Source organism: Cricetulus griseus, chromosome 9 (genome assembly GCF_003668045.3).
Source record: "Cricetulus griseus strain 17A/GY chromosome 9, alternate assembly CriGri-PICRH-1.0, whole genome shotgun sequence".
Classification (NCBI taxonomy): Eukaryota; Metazoa; Chordata; class Mammalia; order Rodentia; family Cricetidae; genus Cricetulus; species Cricetulus griseus.
The window spans coordinates 5,747,799-5,770,764 of NC_048602.1; the positions used below are offsets into that span (position 1 = coordinate 5,747,799).

Sequence of the window (22,966 nt, forward strand, 5' to 3'; positions counted from 1 at the left end):
TGAGACCAGAAGAGGACGTTGGGTCTTCTAGAATTAGAGTTACATACAGTGGTGAGCTGCCCTGTGGGTGCTGGGAACTGAACCTGGGTCCTCCGGAGAAACAGCCAGTGCTCTTAACTAGTGAGCCATCTTCCCAGCCCCCTTTTTTGGGGGGAGGTTTTTTTTTTTTTTTTTTTTTCAAGATAGGGTCTCACTCTATAGTTCTGGCTGTCCTGGAACTCACTGTGATAACCACCCGGGCTTCAAATTTATAGAAATGCACCTGCCTCCGCCTCCTGAGTGCTAGGATTAAAAGTGTGTGCCCCTACTCCCAGCTCCTCTTTAATTTCTTAGGGACAGGTTTTCATGTAGCACAGGCTGGAACTCAGTGTGTAGCTGAGGATGCCCTTGAGCTTGTGATCCTCCCGCCTCTGTCTCCTGAGTGCCTGTACCAGTTTATATTCTCTTTCTTTTCTTTTCCAGGTGTGTGTGTGTGTGTGTGTGTTTGTGTGTGTGTGTGTGTTGTGCACGTGTTTTTCATGTAGGTGGGTGGAGGTGCATTGCTCATGAGTGTGCATGTGGGTGGGTCTTACACTCACGTTAGGAATCGCCCTCCATCTGTTTTCCACCTTACTTATTAAGAGAGGGTCTCATTCTCACTCAGAGCTCATGGATATGGCTAGTAACGCTAGCCAACTTGCTCTTGGGGTTCACTCTCTGCCCTCTGAGGCTGGAATTACAGGCAAGCTGTCCCACTCACCTGGCACTTATATGGATTCCAGGGATACAAACACCTATCTTCACGCTTGCTGTTACAGAAACCTTAATCACCGAGCCATTTCTCTGGCCTTTGGTCTGCTCTTTTTGAGACAGGTAGCCAAGTCTGTCCTCAAACTCTCCATCTTCTACCCCAGTTTCCAAGTTGCTAGTACTGGAAACACATGCTACCACACCCAGCTTTAAAAATGTGGAGGGGGCAATAAGACAGCAGCTTGACTTCAGTTGGAAGCAAGGCCACCTGTGACTTCTGCCCAAAGGTCATGTTCAGATGGCAATGTGGGCATACTCAGAAAAGTCGGTGTCATAGTTTGTCTGTATACTTAAATTCTGAAGTGGAAATACCCACATCTGAAGTACATTTTAATTTTAAGTAGATTCTGGGTTTAGCCTGAATGTAAAGTACAAATGCTCTTTCCCTGTGTTTGCGCACGAGAGCACTGAGGCTCCCATACTCATGCCACTTGGTTGTTTGCGCAGGCCAGCATCCTTGTGTACCCCCGGAGCAGAAGCCACCCTACCCTTGAAACCTCTCATGAGTTCTGAGGCCTCAGCCTGACTTGGCTGCTGTCTTTATTCCCAGAGATAGTATCAGAGTCCTGAATGGCTTTTCTCGTTGCAAGTTTAAAGCCTACAGTTCCAACAAAAACAGTGGGCGATTGAGAAGTGTAAATCTGCAGGTGAGTGGAAACCTTACAAAATGCCTCCGTGTGCTTTAGGTGCAGTGAGGGTTCACGACCACGGAGGGATTTGTAGTTCATTTTTTTAAGCAGCTGTGTCCCATTTGGAGGGCCAGTCTTCCTGATCCTCTGCTTTCCTTTCCTCCTCGTCTATAGGATTGGTTGCTCAGCTGACTTCAGTGCTTCCCTCTTCTTCATTTCAGCTTTCATTTTATTGGTTGTTACTGTATCTCCAACCCTAACCTCCGTAGGCACCTGCACTCGTATGCATATACACACACAAACACGTTAAGACAGACAAAACATTACATCCCTACTGAGCACGTAGATATTTTTCCTTATTATAGCTCCCTGACCAACACAGAATGGCAACGATTTGCATAGCATTGCTATTGTGTTAGGTATCACATGTAACCTAAAAATGACGTAACTATCTGAGAGGATATCCATAGATGGCTTGCAAATATGCCGTTTTACACAAGCGTCTCAGAGCTAATCCCCTGTGGGTGTCTAAGGATGACTCTGTAGCCAACTATTTTTGCTCAGTCTTTTCTCACTTGGAATTATTCTATATTTTTATTGTTGCTGAGCAGGGTTTCACTTTGTATCCCCTGCTGCCCTCCAATTCCTTGTGTTGCTCAGGCTGGCCTCTAACTCAGAGATCTGCCTACCTCTGCCTCTTGAGTACTGGGATGAAGAATGTATGACACTACACCTGGCCACGTCAAACTTACTTAATGTATCTGTTTATGCTTATTAAAACTGTTTTGCCTATTTTTGATTGCTTTATTTTAACTATTAGCTAAAGATGTGGAAACGTTATTCCCAGAACCCATAGTGCCCATGTTTCTGCTTCCTGGTAGAAGTTATATCAGGGCCCCCCTGTTTTTCAAAGTTCTGTTTATTTTATGGGTATGAGTGTGTGCCTAATATATTCATGTGCACCCTATGGGCCAGTGAGATGGCTTCGTGGGTAAAGCACCCGTCACAGAGTTTGATCTCTGAAACCCGTGTGTCAGAAGGAGAGAACTGACTCCTGCAAGTTGTCTTCTGACTTCCACGCACAAGCTGTCCATGTGCCCTGGCTCCATAAACACCACAAATGAGTTCTTGTCTCCTTGTTTCCTTTCCTTTTGACTTCCACTACAACTTTTACCAGAATGTGCTTTATGTAGTGTGGCTCTTTGTGAATGGGATTTCTGGTATTTGATGAGCCTGTTCTTGTGTTGAGTCAATGCAGAATCCTGAGCAGCTTTCTTTATTCTGTTCAATTATTTCTCATTGGTTTTCATAATGTTTTCTACAACTCTTTTAATACTTTTTAGACCTACTAGAGTCTACTACTGATACACTAATTTTCCAGCCATTACTCTACAACCCTTTCTTCCTTCCATCATTCCTACTTATTTCTTTTTGTTTGTTTCTTTTCTTTCTTTTTTCTTTCTTTCTTTCCTTCTTTTTTTTTTTTTTTTTTGGATACAGGGTTTTTCTGTAGCTTTGGAGCCTGTCCTGGCACTTGCTCTGTAGACCAGGCTGGCCTCCAACTCACAGAGATCCGCCTGCCTCTGCCTCCCGAGTGCTGGGATTAAAGGCGTCTGTCACTACTGCCCAGCACTACTTATTTCTTGACTTTTTTGCCAACCTATTTAATCTTTTTGGGAAAAAATAGTTTTATTTATTATTATTGGTGTGTGTGTGTATACAGGGACACTTCCATGGTATTCCTTCTATCCTTCCTACTTCTTGACTTTTTTTTTTTGCCAATCTACTAAATCTTTTTGAAAAAAGTATTAGTTTTATTTATTATTATTGTTAGTGTGTGCATACAGGGACACTTCCATGGTATGCATGGAGGTCAGAACACAAACCTTCCTCAGCATTCTGGGGCCCAAAGTCTGGATATCAAGTCTGAGCAAAAACAATTTACCAACAGATCTGTCTCATTTGGCCCTAATTTATTACAATCTTAAACATATGTAGCACCGTTTTTTTTTTCTTTTAGCTTTTTATAATATTAGCTACAGTGTTTGTTTAAATGCAGTGGGAGGGGCTTATCTTAGTCACTGTTGTATTGCTACGAAGAGGCATCATGACCAGGGCAGCTTTAGAAACGAATTTAGTTGGGGGCTTACTTACAGCTTTCGAGGGTTAGTGCATTATTCTCCTGTCAGGGCATGGTGGAAGCATGTGGCACTCATGGTGCTGGAGCAGTTAGTGAGAGCTGCATTCTGATCTGCAAGCAGGGAGAGTGACACTGGACCTGGTGTGGGGCTTTTGAAACCTCAGAGCCCACTCCCAGTCCCACTCCTCCCCAGCAAGGCCACACCCCCTAATCCTTCTCAAACAGTGCCACTGGCTGAGTGACGAAGCATTCAAATACATGGGCCATTCTCATTCTAACCACCACAGGACTGACCTTAAGGTTGGAATCTCCCAAACACAATCGCCAGAGTGCTAGGAAACGTTCTCATGATAATTACTTCCAAGTCTTTCCACTGACAAGAGCTTCATTACAGCAGTGGGGACGCAGCTCTGTTTGTGGGTTCCTTGCTTATCATGCGCCTTCGGAGTCCTGCCTTTGATCCCGGTGCCGTGCAAATCGTGCGCATGCCTTGAAGAGGCAGGGGGAGTGGACGCTGTAAGTCGTCCTCAGTTACATGATGCTTTCAGGACTATCCTGGCTCACCCGAGACCCTCAAAAAGAACCTTGGCAGCTATTAAGAGCATGTATTGCTCTTTCATGGAACCTGTGTAATGATAACTCTTTCTGTCAGCTGCCTGAGTTCTGCTGCCGCTTCAGGGCCCCCAAATGACACACAGAGACTTACATTAGTTACAATGCTATTGGCCAATGACTAGGATTTCTTATTTGCTAGCTCCGTCTTAAGTGTTAACCATAACTATTAATCTATATATTTTTATAAGGACTTAACCTTAGCGAGGACGCTGGACTCATGCGTCCTCTCTTCCTGGGATCACACGGTGACTTCTTTTACTACATTTCCCAGAATCTTCCTTGACTCCTGGTCCCACCTATCTTGCTTCCCTGTTGGCCAATAAGACAATCATATACACAGAAGGACCTCTCCCATCAAACCTGAGTTCAGTTCCCAGCACCCTCACTGGGTTGCTCACAAAGCCTGTAAGTAGCTTCCGGGGATTTGGTGCTTGTGACCTCTGAAGGTACTGGTGTGCACATACGCCCACCTACACAAAAACACATAAATAAAACTTAAGTCTTTAAAACACTGAACAAATAAAAAGAGTTGGAGGTATCAGCTATTCATTTACATTTAATTTATAAACATCTACTATTCCCAAATTATAGAACTCTAGCTATGATTTGTTTTTGTTTAGTTATAATTTCTTGACAGGAGGTCTCAGTCTGTAGTTTAGGCTACCTGGAAGTTAGCTCAATCTAAGTTTGGACATGGGCTGGCATTTACACTTAAAGCAGTCCTTCTGCCCTTGCCTCCCAAGTGTTGAGAGTACATACGTGAACCACTCCATTTGACTCTATAATCTTTTTGTTTAGATCTGCCACAGATTAATTTTGTTTCTACCTGATACCCTTATTTATAGGGTTTTTAGTCAGTGCTCTCTGAGCTTTTAGTTTCCTAAGTTCTTTATGCCCACTGGTGTTTAGTTTTCATAAGTGTTACCTCCATGCTTTTAGTCCTTTTATTACCATTTTAATGAAATTTCTAGAAAATGACATTAAAAAAATATTGTTAGGCTGGGTGTTGGTGGCGCACGCCTTTAATCCCAGCACTCGGGAGGCAGAGGCAGGAGATCTCTGTGAGTTTGAGGCCAGCCTGGTCTACAGAGCAAGTTCCAGGACAGCCAGGATTGTTACACAGAGGAACCCTGTCTTGAAAAAACCAAAAAAGAAAAAGGAAATATATATATATATATATATATATATATATTATTTTGCTCTGTCATCCTAGGCACTACTAGTCATAAGTGTCCTGATAGTTGCCTACTGTTTGTTTTGTTTTGTTTTTTGAGACAGGGTTTCTCTTTGTATCTTTGGAGCCTGTTCTGGAACTCTTTGTAGACCAGGCTGGCCTCCAACTTACAGAGATCCACCTGCCTCTGCCTCCCAAGTGCTGGGATTAAAGGTGTGCGCCACCAGGCTTGCCTATTCTTTTATGTTTTCTCTTATTTTACTTATTGACAGTATGTGCAAACTACATTGGAAAGCAGTTTAAGCTGCACATACCTGGAAATGTTACTGTATTTGTGCTTTCTTTCACATGAAAAGACTAGGCTTCAATAGTTTAATTGTTTTTGTCTTTTGTTTTATTTTTGCCCCCCTTTGTCTCTTTCCTGAGCCAACCCTGGCTCATCGTGGAACTAACTCACTCTGTAGTCAAATTCAGAGATCTGCCTGCTTCTGCCTCCCAAGTGCTGGGATTAATGGCATGTGCCTTGTTTTTAAGGCAGAGTCTCATCTGTAGCCAGGCTGATCTGAAATTCACTTTCCAATCTATGTTGGCCCTAAACTCAAGACAGTCCTCGCCGGGGGTTGGTGGCACACGCCTTTAATCCCAGCACTTGGGAGGCAGAGGCAGGTGGATCTCCGTGAGTTTGAGGCCAGCCTGGTCTCCAGAGCGAGTGCCAGGATAGGCTCCAAAGCTACACAAAGAACACCCTGTCTCGAAAAACCAAAAAAAAAAAAAAAAAAAAAAAAAAAAAGACAGTCCTCTGTATCAGTGGCCTAAGTTCTGGAATTACAAAAGTGACCTAAGATGTGTGACTTAGTCTTTTTTTAATAGCACATTTCTGCAGTTTTTTTAGTAAAAATGAGAGAATTCACAGGTTGTTAAGGATCTTATTGATAAGGTAATTTATTGGATACTTACTACATTCCAGACACCAACATTTTTACCCTTGTTAATTCTTTTAGTAACTTGTTGTTCTCTTTCAGAAACAGTGTCTGGAGTTTATACACAGAGAAGGACACAGGATGAAAGACTTGTGAGTTGTCTCATCTCCTAGGAAAAGCTAGGAGACAAAGTATTTCCTCTGGGCACAGACATTGTATATGAGACTCAGTTGAAGAAAATTTGAAGTTAATTTGCCCACATTCATAATTTACTTATGAAAATGAGAGAAACTGTCAGAAAGAACCATTAATATAAAGGCTGTGCTGTATTTCAGTCTCTTCTTGTACTCACGTAAAAGTCTCATTATAATTCAGTTTCATTAGATTCTTGTGAATTAAGACTGAAAAGAAATTCGTATGCGTTTATTGTGAATTCGGAAAAGCTTTCATCCTAGCTCAGTAGATGCTAGGGAGAAAATCCTTGTACGGAACGGAATGTTGGAAAGTCTTCACCCTGAGTCAGGTCTTCTGCATGATGAACTCAGTCCTGGAGAGAAACTTTATGAATGTAATGAATGTAGCGAAACCTTTAGCCTCAAACAAACCTTTGTAGAACACAAGAAAACGCATAGTGGGGAGAAGTCCCATGAATGTCCAGAATGTGGCAAATCGTTTTCCCGCGTCTCATCACTTACCCTGCATTTGAGGAGTCATGCACGGAGGAAGTCATGTAGATATAGCAAATGTGGAAAAGCCTTCAGCCAGAGAGGTAACTTCCTTTCCCACCAGAAACAACACACCGAAGAGAAACCCTGTGACTCGGAGAAAACGTCCATTCCGATGACACCCGTTGTCAAAAATCAGACAAACGCCGGAAACAAACCATTTGCATGTAAGGAATGTGGGAAAGCTTTTAATGGCAAATCATATCTCAAAGAACATGAGAAAATTCATACTGGAGAGAAGCCATTTGAATGTAATCAGTGTGGAAGAGCCTTCAGCCAGAAGCAGTACCTCATTAAACATCAGAACATCCATAGTGGAAAGAAACCTTTTAAATGTAATGAGTGCGGTAAGGCGTTCAGCCAGAAGGAAAACCTGATTATACACCAGAGGATCCACACTGGGGAGAAACCTTATGAATGTAAAGGATGCGGGAAGGCCTTCATTCAGAAGTCAAGCCTCATCAGGCACCAGAGAAGTCACACTGGAGAGAAACCTTACACGTGCAAGGAGTGTGGGAAAGCCTTCAGTGGCAAATCAAACCTCACTGAGCATGAGAAGATTCACGTTGGAGAGAAACCCTATAAATGTAACGAGTGCGGAACGATTTTCAGGCAGAAGCAGTACCTCATCAAACATCACAATATCCACACGGGTGAAAAGCCCTATGAATGTAATAAATGTGGGAAAGCCTTCTCCCGGATTACGTCACTCATCGTGCATGTGCGGATTCATACAGGCGATAAACCGTACGAATGTAAAATCTGTGGGAAAGCCTTCTGTCAGAGTTCATCCCTTACAGTGCACCTGAGGAGCCACACCGGTGAGAAGCCCTACGGTTGCAGTGAATGCGGGAAGGCCTTCTCTCAGTTCTCAACTCTTGCTTTGCACATGAGGATCCACACTGGCGAGAAGCCTTACCAGTGCAGTGAGTGTGGCAAAGCTTTCAGCCAGAAGTCACACCACATCAGACACCAGAAAATCCATATTCACTAGAACTCTATAAACGCCTTAGATTTAGGAACGCCTGAGCAGAATGTATGGTTAGTAATATATCAGAAGATTCGTCTTACGTTAAATTTATACAAGTGTAGGAAGTCCTTCCGTAGGGACTCAAAGCTGAAAGTACAAGGAAAGATATTTAGTAAGATGTATTACAGTATGTTATACACTTCCCAGACTCTCAAACAGTATTTTAATTTTAGGACCCTTCTCAATGAACTTAAGAGTCCAGTTAGCAGAGTCTTAGAAAGCTTATCAAGTATATCAAGATAATATGAGCAATATAAAGGTTTGAAATTAAGAGGCAAAAATATTTTTGATATATGCTTTGCTATTTGGATAATTTGTGAAAATCATTGTCCCAAAAAGGCATTTTGGGACAGAGTCTCCCTATGTACATAGCCCAGGGTGACCTTAAACTCACTGTGTAGCCCAAGCTGGCCTCAGGCTTCTGGTGATGCTCTTACTCCGTCTCCCAGTGCTGCAATTGCAAGCGTACAGCTCCATGCCTGCTCAGAAGTCTTTGTTGGTAGAGCTGTATAAAGTTGAGGTCAGGACAGAATAGTGAATCTAGAAACGTGGATGAATTCATGGGGGATTGGTAATTGATACTGCCAGAAATCATGGATGACTTAAAACATAATCTCAGGATAATTAACTTTTGGGGGAAAATAACAGACCTCTGATGTCCTCAGTTATTGAAGTATTTCTTAGGAATCCAGTGTCTTTGCAGAAATCAAAGCTTTGTATAAAATTTCTAAGAGGATGATGGTTTCTGAGACTTGAGTAGGAGAGAGATTGTAGATTCTAGAGCCCTCAGCTGTCACTCTTGAGCATTTGTACTTGTCAAGAAACTGATAGGCTTACTTAGGGAGTCATGTACCAGTCGGTCTGTTCATTGCAGCACCAATTATGGGAACAAAAACGGGCACAGGTGTTTGCTGATTATGAAGCAGATGAATAAAATGTAAGTCATACAGTAGAATACTCTAGCAGCTAAGCACAGCAGGCTACATCCATGTTAACACGAAAGGAAAAAAGGAGAAGAAAAAAATCAGCATGGAGACAATGGAATTGATGGATATATTGTCATGATTCCTGTGTAAATTTGAGTAAAATCCATTTGTCTAACTAAGCATTGCTTATGGGAAACACTTTTCTCTACAGCTAGAATTGGGAGAATGTGTATTTAGTTCCCAAAAAGTGGCTGCTGCTGTTATAGTAAGAATGGAGTTTTATAGAAATGAAATGTGACAAAGCAGAGAAATTAAATGCTACTCCAGTTTTATATCTAAATATCTACTTTTCATTAAAAATAAAGATTCCAAATAAATGTAACCAATTGGTGGCTCTATGTTGTGGCAAAATATATTCTGTGCTATTTTTCTTAAAAACGTAGATGTGGATGAGAAACATTGTTAAAACAGTCCATTATATGTGTGGGGTACATCCCAAGGCCCCTAGTGGATATCTGAAGTCCTGTATAGTACTTAACTCTGTGTTAGGTTTTCCTATATACATATATACCTGTGCTGAAGCTTATAAACTCCCTAAAAGTCTAACAGCAACTTTTTACACAGCATAGTAACCTCAGTATATGACTCTCCCCCATTCTTATTGAGAACATACATGGGTTCCAGTAAAGGAACTGCGGCTTCACTTCTGCATTCATACTCTTGGGCTTTGGAGCCATTATTGAGTAAAATAAGTGTTGCTGTGTAGTTTCTGTCCATCGACTGGACCCAGACTAATAAAATTTGGAAAAGTCGTACCCTGATCTGGTTGCTGCTGCTGCTGCTGCTGCCTCCTCCTCCTCCTCCTCCTCCTCCTCCTCTTCCTCCTCCTCCTCCTTCTTCTCTCTTTTCTGCTGTGGGTTTGGTCCTTTTGCATGGGGCCTGGATTCCTCAGTGCTCTAGATCATGCCAAGAGATTGGTGATTGTGTCCCTTGGTGTGGGTGGCTTGGGACTTGGGAGTGGCGTCATGTTACCATGACTAACTGCAGCAAGAAAAACCAAAAGCCTGTGGAATATCATATCAACTTTCAGTCTTCAGTTTTCTGACTATAATAAAGGAAGACCTTCCCTCAAGGTCTTTGTAGCCCGGCCCAGCTGTCCTGGAACTAAATAGACAAGGCTGGCTTTGAATTCACAGCAGTTCTGCCTCAGTCTTGGATAACAAGTGTCAGGCATTATGCTAGACTGGACTGTAAACCTCAGACAAGAAACTATGACATGTTCTTTTATAGTTATTCTTTGTCCCTACCCTTTTTTTTTTTCCCAGTGGTAGGACCTTCTGAACAAGCTCCAGGCTTGTTCTCAGGAGATTCTCCTAGGTTGCACATGGGCTTTAACTATAACCTGCCCAATAAGGGAGGAATATCTACTCCAAAATTTCAGCCATTCCTAGTAAAGGGAATGGGAAAAAAAATGCTGACCCAGGAAATTCCTATAGTCCAGGCAGAGAACAATCCTGCTGGCATGGCCAAACGTGCCACCTGTCATGGTGCAACTAACATCTGGGGCTGTGCCCATTCAAGTCAAGCATCATCTTGGAAGCCAAGGAAGGGATAAAGTTCCACACCAACCATCTCCTTGAAATAGCCATACTTACTCCTTGCCATTTAGTCTGAAATACCCCCTTGTTGCCTATCCAAAAGCCTGGAACTCAAGACTATAGACCACTACTTAAAAGATGCATTCTTCTCCATCCCCCTGTTAAACTTAAGTCAGCTGTCTTCTCATTTGAATGGGCCAAGCCTGAACTGGAGCTATTGGGACAGCTAACCTGGACCAGAATGCCAGGGTTCAAAACCTCTCCTAGCATCTTCATTGAAGCACTCAATTAGGATTTAAGTCTCTTCCTCAGTAAGTACCCCGAGGTAACCTTGCTTTAATATGTAGTTGTTCCAATCCGAGGGATGCCAACCTAGGGCAAGATGTCCAGGGAGGGGAATGGGGACAAGAGACAAGGAGAGAATGACCACAAGACAGGATTCTGATCAAGTGGCAAATTTTATTTTCTCTAGGCTAGCTTATATAGTCAGCAGAGGAGGGGGGCGGGAAAGAGGCCAAGAGCCAGGTGTTAGTTCAAGCAGGATGTCAGAAAACTTTAGAAGGAGGATGTTGGCAGGGTAAAAAGTTCAGGGCTGGTGGGATGAGGGAGGGTTGCCTAGGTAATTGAGCTTGTGGTTGGAACAAAGCTCATGCTTGTAGAAGACATAATCAAAAGACAGTTCTATAACTGTGTGGCCGGCCAAGTTTGGCCTAAAGGTTCATGCCAAGATGTATGGCTCCCCACATTAATACTTGGACTGTTTGGGAACCCAAGACCTTTGGGGGAACTCTAGCACATTAAGGCTATAGAATTTCTAAAAAAGCAACCCCAAATTTGCTTGTTCTAGATTAGCTACTTGGGATATGAACTGAGATAAGGGGAAAGACTGCTGTCCCAGGCTGGCAAAGTGCCCCTAATGCAAATCCCAGCTCCCACTACCAAGAAACATGTTAGGGAGTTTCTGGGAGCTATTGGATATTGTTGTCTTTGGATCCTTGACTTTGCTCAAACTGCCAAACCCTGTACTCTGCTAACGCTTGGGTAACACCCTTTGGAATGGACTGAGGAACTTGAACAGGCCCCACATTGACGTCTCCAAGCCTTTTCATTTTTATATCTGCGAAGGAAAGGGCATTGCCAAGGAGTCCTGACGCAGACCTGGGTCCCTGGAAAAGGCCGACAGCTGGCATCTCATAGAGACTAGATCATGTAGCCCCTGATAGCCCCTTTAAGAGCCATTGCAGCCACAGCAACTCTTTAAAAGAAGCTGCCCAATGTGATGGCTAAAGTTGTGTTTTAAGTTCAAATTACACTGCTTAAGAGATCTATAAAACAAAATTGCCTCTAAGCCGTAAACCTCACTTGCCCAAGGAAAGATAACTTCCTGATGCTGGGAGCTATTGTTTATGTAAGACAACAAGCCTTGTATTTTCACTTCTGTAAACAAGCTTGGTTGCCCCAAATGAATAGGCTGTGCTTGATCACATGTAGGTAAGAGGTACGTAGGAAAGGATCTATGTTGGGATGTTTGCTTGCCCATGATTGGACAAAGGCAGGAAGTACATAGCCTTGTGGGTTTTTCCTGTATAAGTTCCTGGCTAATGTAATTTAGGGCCATACTCTTGGAATCCTGGGTATCGACTTAGCTAGTGTCCACTGACCTGGGCAGTATTTAATAAAGCTTACTGTATGTTTGGCTCAAAATTTTGTGGCAGTGGTCTTATTCTCACTTTATGGGATTGACACACACTCACAGACTCTAATTTTAACAGTTCCACACAGTGGGAAAGTCCCAATGCCCATCTGACTCAGTACCAAGCCCTTCTTTTAGATAAGGATAGACTGAGCTTCGATAAATCCTTGGCCATCAATCCTGCCACCCTGCTGCTGGATGACAACCCCCAGAAAAGCCCATCCATGACTGCCCAGGGATGCTACATTGTCGGGGGGCCCCAATATGAATATGATATTTCTGATACAGGCCTCAAGCTCAGTTCCAGGAGCATGAATCTCCCATTGTCTTTTAGATGCTGGTTGGTTAACTCTGGATGGCCTGGCCAAGGTGGAGAATGTCTCTTAGTTTGTGTAACGATATACCTAGGCCCTGGGTGGGCCCACACATACCCTGAAGGCTGGTGCCTGGGGGCTAGTGGGACAAGCTGGAAGGTTTGAGTCGTGCTTCAAGGACCATTAAAGGAAATATTTGATATCAGCTCTCTACATGACAATAGATGTCTTCTGCCCGTACCCCCACTTTTGGAAAGCTATTCAAGAGAATGATTGAATAAACAGTGGTCTCCAGTACTGACTGAGAGCCCTCCCGAGATGACAAGATGTCTCTGTCTCGCCCTTAACGCCACTGGGTAGCCAGGACTTTGCCGATCCACACTCCCCCACTCAGGGTTGGCTGCTGGTTCTGATGGCAGCCCCAAAGACATCAGTGCAGAATAGATGGCCTCTGTAGCATGGGACTGATACAGGGCCAGATACAGGGCACTGGATGTCATCCAAGGTACCTGACAGACAGACAGAAGCTCCTCTCACCACCAGAGATGCAAATTTCTACAGCTCCATTTAGGAAGGAACCACATGTGTGTGGGGTGGCTCTCTATGGTCATGGACCAGAAGGAGTTCATTTAGGCCCCAGCCTTGCCCAGGGCCACATCCACCCAGGCTTTAAGATGGGCTGAAGAGCACCAATAGTGCATCAGAAACCAGAGGCCTCAAACCAGACCAATGACTCTTTGTAATGAATTTTTCTTTTATGCTGCAGCTGTGGGTATAAAGGAAGGAAACTACGGATGGACAACCCACGTGGAGTTTATTTACAAGAAGAGGGGGGAGGATGGGGTTGGATTGTCAGCCAACCCAAGAGGAGCCAGAGAGAGAGAGAGAGGAGAGAGAGAGAGACAGAGAGAGAGAGAGAGAGAGAGAGAGAGAGAGAGAGAGCGAGAGCAGGGGAATGTTGGACCTTTTAAAGGGAAGGCTGCACGTGCACACTGAGGTTTCACGCACGCATGTCCTCACCGAGGCCACAATGCGTGGAGGGTGACGTAACACGTTTTCCTGTGCTTGCCCAGCCTGTCGTTAGGGGGCAGGGTCATCCAGGTTGTGTTCTTACAATGAACACTTGCAAATAAGGACATACGGGCAAAAGGGTTTACTGTGTGACTCACTGGGTCACACTATAGCGTCCACGAGGAGATTTTCCCTTTATTTTTCTTAAATTTTATTTTTTGGGGTGGTAGCAAGGGCAGAGGGCAGATACGAAGGGCCAGGAAAGTGAGTGGGATGGAGATGCATGAGAAGGACACAAAGAATAAATAAAAAGACAGTTTTTTTTTTTTTTTAAAGATAGGCTGAAGGAGAAAAGGTGAGCATCTACACACACAGTGGGCACACTTTGTCTCAGTTCATGGACAGCTATATAAACGGGGCGTGGTCACCTCAGAGGGAAAGACAAAATTTAACGTGAGATATATAAACAGAGGGGCGTGGTCCCCTCAAAGGGAAAAAAAATTAATGTGAAATTGTCCAGTTGCTAGAGGCCATCCAGATGCCACCCAAACTGGCCATAGTTCACTGGCCAGAACATCAAAAAGGCAAAAGCTCCCAAACTCAAGGTAGCAACTATGCAGATAAAGGTGCTAAAGAGGCCACCTTTGGGGAACCCAAACCCCAGACTGTCCTGGAACTATCTACTATCCCTGAGCCCCCACTCTGCCTCGGTGAAGATGTTCCTGAATCTGAAAGTTACATTCTGGCTTGGTGGCTTAGGAGAGCTGAAATGGATGGTGGATCTTGCCTGAGGGAAGAATCTTCTTGCCAAAGGTACTGGGCCAAAGCTGGCTAACTGCCTTGCAAAACATCATGCATTTGCCACCTAAGAAAATCTCAGCACTCATCTCCCCTCGTGTCTGGACACCTGGACACAGAGAAACACTTCTGAGCATTTCAGACCACTGCCTGGCCTGTGCCACGTAAATGCAAAGAAGGACATGCTTCCCCCAGGCCAATGGAGTCAGGTACAGTACTCCTGTGGGAAATGGACTTCGCTGAAGTCAAACCAGGACTGTATGGATACAAATATCTGCTGGTCTTTGTTGATATTGTCACACGTTGCTGGAAGCTTTCTTTCCCACCTGGTCCCAATACCCTTGAGCCCCAAATAAGCACACAGATGCTATATTAATTATAAAACTGTTGGCTGATGCCTAGGGCTTCTAACTGACTGACTAGCTCTGTCTTAATTATTAACCAATTTCTATTAATCTATGTATTTCCACGTGGTCTTATCTTACCGGGGAATGCCTGGTATGTCCTTTCCTCCTTCCCCCAGAATTCTCCTTATCTCCTTGTCCTACCTATCTTCCCGCCTCATTGGCCAAACAGTGTTTTATTCATCAACCAATAAGGGAAACATATATACTGAAGGACAACCCCATCAGTCACAGGCTGGGTGACTGATGGGGGATGTCCTTTACATCCCAAGCAGAAATGGCCCAAGTGGTAGTGGAAATTAATAATAAAAACTATCCCTAAATTTGATCTCCTCGTATCTCTGGGGTCCAACAGTGGTCCACACTTTACAGCCAATTTATCTTAATTGCTTTCTAAGGCTGTTAACATAAATTGGAAACTCAGAGCTTAGGAAAGATGGAGAGGATGAATAGAACTCTAAAGGAGATTTTAACTAAATAAACTATTGAGAGGAGTGGTAACTGGGTTGACCTCTTACCTTAAGCCCTTCTTAGAAAAGTTCACCCCCTATGAAATAGTTTATGAGCAACCACCTCCCATGATGCCTTAGGTACATGCTGGACCAATCTGAGTTCATAAAATGATTGCAATTCACCTTGGATAAGATCTCCCCTCAGTTGGCACTGCAACTAGAACCAAAGAAATGCACCCTGATCCTTAAAGCAGGGCCAAAGAAACACACTTTGTCGCTGGAATCAGAGCCAGTGAAAGACATACACCCTGACCCTAAAATTAGAGTCAAAAGGCTAAAGGACCAGTGAAAGAAGCACACTTTGCCCTTGAAACCAGAGACAAATCTGACCCTGCACAGAAAACTAACCAATCTCTGAGCACAAGATCTAGCCAATCTGAGCTCAGGGATTGAAATCTCCACCCCTAAGAAGCCCCATTATAAACAGCTTGTGGCTGTCAGGCTGTCTGGTTGTCCTCTGCCACCCTGGCAGAGGCGGCCACTCTCCCCGATCCTTCCCTCCCGGTAAATCTCTTGAATGAGGTTTGGGTGAGACCTTGTGGAGGAGAGAAATAACTTTCCACTGGAGCCAGGGCTGTTAAAACTTTCGCAGAGGAAACCTTCCTTTAGCAAAGTGGAGTTGGTGCACTCCGGGGCACCTGAGCCCAACTGTGAGAACTTCGCTGGGGAAGCCCTCTCCTGTGGAAGCAGAGCTGATACACCGGGGAAGCTTTTCCCTGGAGCAAGGGTGCAAGCTGCTGCACTTACTGTGACCTGTGGCATTCCTTGGCTCCCCAGTGCCAGAATCCCTTTCCATCCGAGCTGTACCACTCAGTATTCTTTGGCTCCTGAGCGTCAGAATCCCTGCCTATCCGAGCTGTCGAAATGCTTGCATCTAGCACCCCAGAGCTGGCCATGCAAAGGCTTGGCTTTCTGAGGACTTGAGATAACTTTCGAACCATCCATCAGTCTCCCCAACCACATTGCACTGAACTACATTTCCCAGAAAGCGTTGCGCAAACCCTTGCTATGCAAATCACGCTCCGCCCCCACCGCTTCCCCGCTCTTTTTTTCCCCCCCCGATGCCGTTCATTGCCTACCGATGGTACCGAAGGACCAGGAAATAAAAACATACTAGCTTTTTGGAGTGCGTTTTAAAGGTAATAATGAAGGCTTATTCGGGGTTGGGCTGAGGGGATGTAGTCCTTTCCGCCACGCCTCAGCCCTGCACGCATAGAAATCCCGCCCATCGGGAGCCATCTTGTCCGCGGCGTTGTGTCTGACTCCATCTCCCAGAAGCCTCCTCGGCTTCTCGCGGGAAAGTCACGCTCCGGCGGGACCTCAGAGCTCGGCGGGCATCTGCTGAGGCGCAGTGAGGGGTTGAGGGGTTTGGGACGCTTGCGAGCCCGGAGGCGCGCGATCGGAGCGGAGGGCGGGGCGGGCCGAGCCCCGAGCCCCGAGCCCCGAGCCCCGAGCCCCGAGCCCCGAGCCCGAGCCCCGAGCCGCTTTGTGCGGCGGGGAGCTGAGGTCGGAAGGAATCGCGCGCGGAGTCTGTGAGGAGCCGCCGTGCGAGCCTCTGCTGCTGACAACGCCGCCGTGGCGGTGGGCGCCGCCCCTTGGTGAGTGCGAGCGGGCGAGCCGGGGCCACGTGCTGCTGCCCGTATTGTGCCGGTGGAGAGTGAGAGAGAGACACACACAGAGAGAGGGGGGGAGAGAGAGAGAGAGAGAGGGAGGGAGAGGGAGACAGAGTGAGAGAGAGAGACAGACACAACAGAGAGAGGGGGGAGAGAGAGGGAGGGAGGGAGAGGGAGAGAGTGAGAGAGAGAGAGAGGGAGAGACACACACAGAGGGGGGAGAGAGAGGGAGGGAGGGAGAGGGAGAGATAGAGAGAGACACACACAGAGAGAGGGGGGGAGAGAGAGAGAGAGAGGGAGGGAGAGGGAGACAGAGTGAGAGAGAGGGACAGACACAACAGAGAGGGGGGAGAGAGAGGGAGGGAGGGAGAGGGAGAGAGAGAGACACACACAGAGAGGGGAGGAGAGAGAGGGAGGGAGGGAGAGTGAGAGAGTGAGAGAGAGAGACACACACAGAGAGGGGGGGAGAGAGGGAGGGAGGGAGAGGGAGAGAGAGAGAGAGAGAGAGGGACAGACACAACAGAGAGGGGGGAGAGAGAGGGAGGGAGGGAGAGGGAGAGAGAGAGACACACACAGAGAGGGGAGGAGAGAGAGGGAGGGAGGGAGAGTGAGAGAGTGAGAGAGAGACACACACACAGAGAGGGGGGGAGAGAGAGAGAGAGAGAGAGGGAGGGAGAGGGAGACAGAGAGTGAGAGAGAGGGACAGACACAACAGAGAGGGGGGAGAGAGAGGGAGGGAGGGAGAGGGAGAGAGAGAGACACACACAGAGAGGGGAGGAGAGAGAGGGAGGGAGGGAGAGTGAGAGAGTGAGAGAGAGACACACACACAGAGAGGGGGGGAGAGAGGGAGGGAGGGAGAGGGAGAGAGAGAGAGAGACACACACACAGAGGGGGGGAGAGAGAGGGAGGGAGGGAGAGGGAGAGAGATAGAGACACACACAGAGAGGGGGGAGAGAGAGGGAGGGAGGGAGGGAGGGAGAGGGAGAGGGAGAGAGTGAGAGAGAGAGAGGGAGAGACACACACAGAGAGGGGGGAGACACACACAGGGAGAAAGAGAGAGGGAGGGGGAGAGAGAGAGGGAGAGAGAGACAGAGAGAGGAGAGAAACAGGGAGGGAGGGAGGGAGGGAGAGAGAAAGGAGAGAGAGAAGTTTCGGATGTGTACTCTGTGTGAGTTATGTGTTTGTTGTTGTTGTTGTTAGCTTTTCCTCATTTTAGAACTCGATGTGAGTGCTAGCATGCTCTCCTTTCTTTGCCTTTTACTATGTTTTATATGTGAACCTGCGTGGAACTCACCTGTGTTCCTTGCTGAGTTGTTTTGCGATTTGGTATTCCAGGATCTCAAGTGTGAACTGTGTTGTATGCATCTCATGTATCATGTCTGCCATCATGATCTAATTTATCTGAGTGTTTCTAATTTTTAATCCTATAAGCATACTGCCCTGGCCGTTTTAATCTTTTAAATATATTTTTTTGAGACAAGGTTTCATTCCGACTCCTTGGCCGGCCTGGAACTTGCTAATGTAGATGAGGCTGGCCTCAAACTCACCTGCCTCTGCCTCCCGAGTGCCACCGCTACCCCGGACTTACTTTATTTACTTTTACAATAGCATACAGGAGCTTCCCTTTGCACCAGTGCAGGTATTGATTGAGTCTTGTATTCCATTCTAGTAACAGGTGCAGAATATATATCAGAGCAGAGACACTTGTAGATTCTTGCAGACCAAGTGCTCCATAGCCTTATAAAACAACAACAACAACAAAAAGGTTTAAAATGTGATTTAAGAAAAGATTTACTTTTAAGCCTGATTGCCGTGCAAATGTATTTTAAGGTGTGTTACATTTGTTTTTGCTGTAGAATGTGCATTTTAATGATGCAAAGACATGTTGCCTTCTTTCCTGTTGCATTTGTTTTAAGTTGTGATTCTTTGTCCTTCTAATGAAGAGCTCGAGTGGCCAATAGCAAGGAGAAAGGATAGGTGGGGCTGGCAGAGAGAATAAATAGGAGGAGCTAGTGGACCCAGAAAAGGACTAGGGAACAGCCAGCCAGCCAGTCAGCCACAGAGTAAAAGTGAAAGTGAGACATACAGAAAAAGAGAAGAGAAAAAAAAAAGCACAGAGGCAAAAGGTAGTTGGGGATAATTTAACAAAAGCTGGCTAGAAACAAGCCAAGCTAAGGCCAGGCATTCATAGGTGAGAATAAGACTCTGTCGTGATTTGGGAGCCGGGTGGTGTAATAAAGTAAGCAGCTACCAACATCTGATGCTGCTTTGTTGCTCTGAAGGCAGAGGCAAGTGGATCTGGGTTCATGGCCAGCCTGGTCGACAGAGAGCAAGTTCCGGTACAGCCAGAACCTTGTCTCAAACTAAGCCAGAGAGAGAGAGGAGAGGGACACGAAGACGTGGGTCAGTCTCTCAGTGGACCTGGCTGGCCTCAAACCTGCGGCAGCATTACTGCCTCAGCCTCCTGAGTGCTGAGATTTCAGGCATGTGCCATCATGATCTAGTTTATAAAATAATTGTCTATCTTCGTGTGTTTGCTTATGTGCACGTGAGCCGTCTTGCCCAAACCCCTCCTGTTACATTCTAGAGCCCGGTTTCCTGAAGTTGGGGATGTTGAGAGATTTGTCAACTCTCCCCACTTAGACCCCTCAATGTGTAAGGGGTGAGTACACAGGAGGGATTGTTGTGGGGACCAAGTCAGTTGGGGTCTCACTATTTTTTTTTTTTTTTTTTTTTTGTGCCTCTCCCAGTTCTCTGTTCCTGAAGATCATCACAGAGGAGCTGCGACTATCAAGCCATGGCTCAGGTGAGGTGTAACTCTTTTGTATTCAAATTGAGTCTTTTTTTTTTTTGTTTTTGTTTTTGTTTTGCTTTTCCAGACAGGGTTTCTCTGTGGCTTTGGAGGCTGTCCTGGAACTAGCTCTTGTAGACCAGGCTGGTCTCGAACTCACAGAGATCTGCCTGCCTCTGCCTCCCGAGTGTTGGAATTAAAGGCATGCACTTCCTGGCCAAACTGAGTCATTTTTGACTCTAGTACAAATAAATGTCTGTTTTTTTCATCTTGATGCTCTTTTGGTTGGTGTTGAGTGAGAAACCTTTCAGTTTGGTTATAAGCAGAGCCCACATAGACTCACCCTCGCTCTACAGCAGCGGTCTCAACCTTCCTAACGCTGCTGCCCTTAATACAGTTCCTCATGTTGTGCTGACCCCCAGCATTACAATTATTTCATTGCTATTTCATAACTGTAGTTTTGCTACTGTTATGAAACATTATGTAAATATATTTGTTTTCATTTGCTTTTACGTGATCTCTGTGAAAGGGTCATTCAATACCCCTTCCCAAAAAAGGGATTACAAATCACAGGTTGAGAACTGCTGCTCTAAAGGTCAGAGTCTCTAATAGACTAAAGTGAAAAAAAGCTTGGAGGGGCTGGAGAGATGGCTCAGAGGTTAAGAGCAATGGCTGCTCTTCCAGAGGTCCTGAGTTCAATTCCCAGCAACCACATGGTGGCTCACAGCCCTCTTGTGGCCTGCAGGCATACATGCAGACAGAACACTCTATACGTAATAAACAAACAAACAAATAAATACATAAATCTTTTAAAAAGACAAGAAAAGAAAAAAGCTTTCGGGGTCCAGCTGTTAATGGTTGCTAGACTCATAATCAAAACATGATGGTGTATGCCTTTAACTCCAGCACTCAGCAGGCAGAGGCAGGAAGAGTTCAAGGCCAGTCTGGTCTACATAGTGAGTTCCAGGCTATCCAGGGTTACACAGTGAGATGCTGTCCCAAAATGACAACAAAAAAAAAAAAAAAAAAAAAAAGAAGAAGAAAGAAAGTGTGACAGCTGTGCTCAGTCTCAGTCTTAGAACCTGGCAGGTCTCCTGGCTTATGAGCCTTTTCAGTTTGGAAGTATGACTGCTGGATGGTCAAAGGTCTGATAATCTGGTGAGCATCCATGAAAACTTAGCCATCTGGAACATCAATGAGGGCTTTTTGTTTTGTTTTCTCGAGAGCTTTTGATTATTATTATTTTAATCTTATGTGTTTGGGAGTTTTGCCTGTGAGAATGCCTGTGCACCATGTGTATGCAGAACCTTCAGAGGCCAGAAGAGGGCGTCAGATTCCCCTGGGACTGTATTTACAGATGGTGTGAGCCCCCCAGTGTTGGTGTAGAGGAATGGAACCTGGGTCTGTTGGAAGAGCATCCAACACTGTCTCCAGCCCAATACCATTGTATTAAGCATCGTCTTTCTCCATTATTTTCCTGGAGCTCAGTAAGAAGAGCAGTTGCCAGTTTAGCAGTGGTGGTTATAAGTAACACTGTTTCCAATATTAAGGTTATCTTTTGTGGGTGTTTGCTTGGAGATAGTCTTTCTAGGCTGGCTTTGAGCTCATTATTTAGCTGAGGATGACCTCCTACTGCCTTCACCTCCCAAGTGTTGGAATTACAGTCATGGGCCGCCATGCCCAGTTTATATAGCTCTAGGGATGGTACTCAGGCTTTCATGCCTACTAGACAAGTGCTTTACCAAGTGAGCTACATCCCCTGCTCAAGGAGCTCTTTCAAGATTAATATCACCTAAATGTCTAAAGGTAAATGAAAAGTTGTCATTTATGCCCGGTGTGGTGACCCATGCCTAAATCCCAGCTTTTAGGAGGATGGTAGATTTGAGGACAGCTTGCACGAATGGTGAGTTCAAGGCCACCCTGGGGAGAACTAGCAGGGTGGTGATAGTGGACGCCTTTCATCCCAACGCCCGGGAGGCAGAGGCAGGCGGATCTCTTGAGTTTGAGGCCAGCCTGGTCTCCAGAGTGGTTTCTGTCTGGCCAAACGCATGAGCTTCTTTTGGACGGAGACGCCCTCCCATGGCTTTATGTCCTCGTTCCCATCTGGACTGGTTCTTCCTCTCTAACCTGCCGCCACTTTCCTGAAACTTTTTTCTTTCCCCTGGATTTTTCTTTACTGTTCTCTTGCCGACTTCTAATGTTCCTCACATCCCACGGCTCCTTTTGGTTTACTTCCTAATCCTGGTGGACCACACCCTCCGGTAGTTCCCTAGGAGCTTGTACTCGAGTCCTTGTACATCCAGGAATGTACACTCGGAGCAGAAAATCGGTTAGTTATAGAATCCTAGGTCAGAATTTATTTTTCCCCACTAGGTTAGTGAAGAATTGTTCTGTTCCTTGTGTTTAGAAGTGTTAAGAATCCTATTACCCTTAGGTAACCCACCCTAACTGGATGCTTCTAATGTCCTATCTTCCTCATCTATTCTGAAATTATACTCTTGGCTGTTTGAGAATAGAGGACTCCGTGGTGAGAATACATGAGCCTTTGTAGAGATTATTTCCTTTAATATGGAAGTCCTCCCAGCTAGATTCTGTGCCTTCCCAGCTTCATGTGGATAATGGAAGAATTCATTAAGCCCAGGTGGCTTTGGAGGGAACAGTGATATGGAAGCCCAGTGGTTTGCTCACAGGCCTTCCCTAGGATCCCAGACATTCATGCTCACTGTTTTTAGCTTGTTCCAACTTACTCCTTGTCTGTTATTTTTCCTGCCCAGAAACACCTTTTATTATTATTATTAATTGCGCAATATGTGGTTATTGTTGCAGGTGTCAGTGCTTTTCCGTGATGTGTACATAGACTTCTCTCAGGAGGAGTGGGAGTGCCTGACTGAGGAGCAGAGAGATTTGTACCGAGATGTGATGCTGGAGAATTACAGCAACCTTCTTTCAATGGGTAAGGACTTCCACACTGACCCTGATCTGCCTGTTGGTGGTCTCTTTCCTCCCTCCTCCAAGTGTGAGATGCTCACCTGCCTTTGAAAAAGCTGTTTCGAACTGGGCATGGTAGTGCTCACCTTTAATTCCAGCACTGGAGGCAGAGGCAGGCGGATCTCTTGAGGTCCAGGCCACCCAGCGCTGTAGTCAGATCCTGTCTTTAAAAAGGGAAAGAAAGAGAGCTGTGTGGCATTACAGAAGGTGCCCTGATCTCCCTTCCTGTTTCGTAGCTGTCCTCTCCCTTTCTGTCACTCCCTGTCCTGTATACTTTGGGAGTTCCTTCCAAGCTT

The 22,966-nt window shown here is 45.5% G+C and overlaps 3 protein-coding genes across 7 annotated transcripts in view; 2 read left to right on the top strand and 1 right to left on the bottom strand.

The window, feature by feature from the left end:
* Positions 1-22,966, bottom strand: part of LOC103161319 (zinc finger protein 383) — a 326,635-nt gene that overhangs the window by 42,832 nt on the left and 260,837 nt on the right. The window lies entirely within an intron of this gene.
* Znf566 (zinc finger protein 566) overlaps positions 1-22,966 on the top strand; it is a 34,081-nt gene that overhangs the window by 4,081 nt on the left and 7,034 nt on the right. The window contains exons 2-5 of the mRNA XM_035449283.1: positions 6,370-7,985; positions 16,481-16,784; positions 19,668-19,697; positions 22,509-22,635. Of these exons, the coding sequence (XP_035305174.1) occupies positions 6,763-7,985; positions 16,481-16,784; positions 19,668-19,697; positions 22,509-22,635 (1,684 nt within the window). The 5' untranslated portion in view covers positions 6,370-6,762. The remainder of the gene's footprint in view (positions 1-6,369; positions 7,986-16,480; positions 16,785-19,667; positions 19,698-22,508; positions 22,636-22,966) is intronic.
* The window catches only part of LOC103164078 (zinc finger protein 82), a 31,851-nt gene continuing 31,393 nt past the window's right edge, over positions 22,509-22,966 (top strand). For 3 of the 5 annotated variants that reach the window (XM_035449273.1, XM_035449270.1, XM_035449272.1), the window contains exon 1: positions 22,509-22,635. The gene's annotated coding sequence lies outside the window, so the exon portion shown is untranslated. The remainder of the gene's footprint in view (positions 22,636-22,966) is intronic. The other 2 variants (XM_035449274.1, XM_035449271.1) reach the window with 2 other exon arrangements.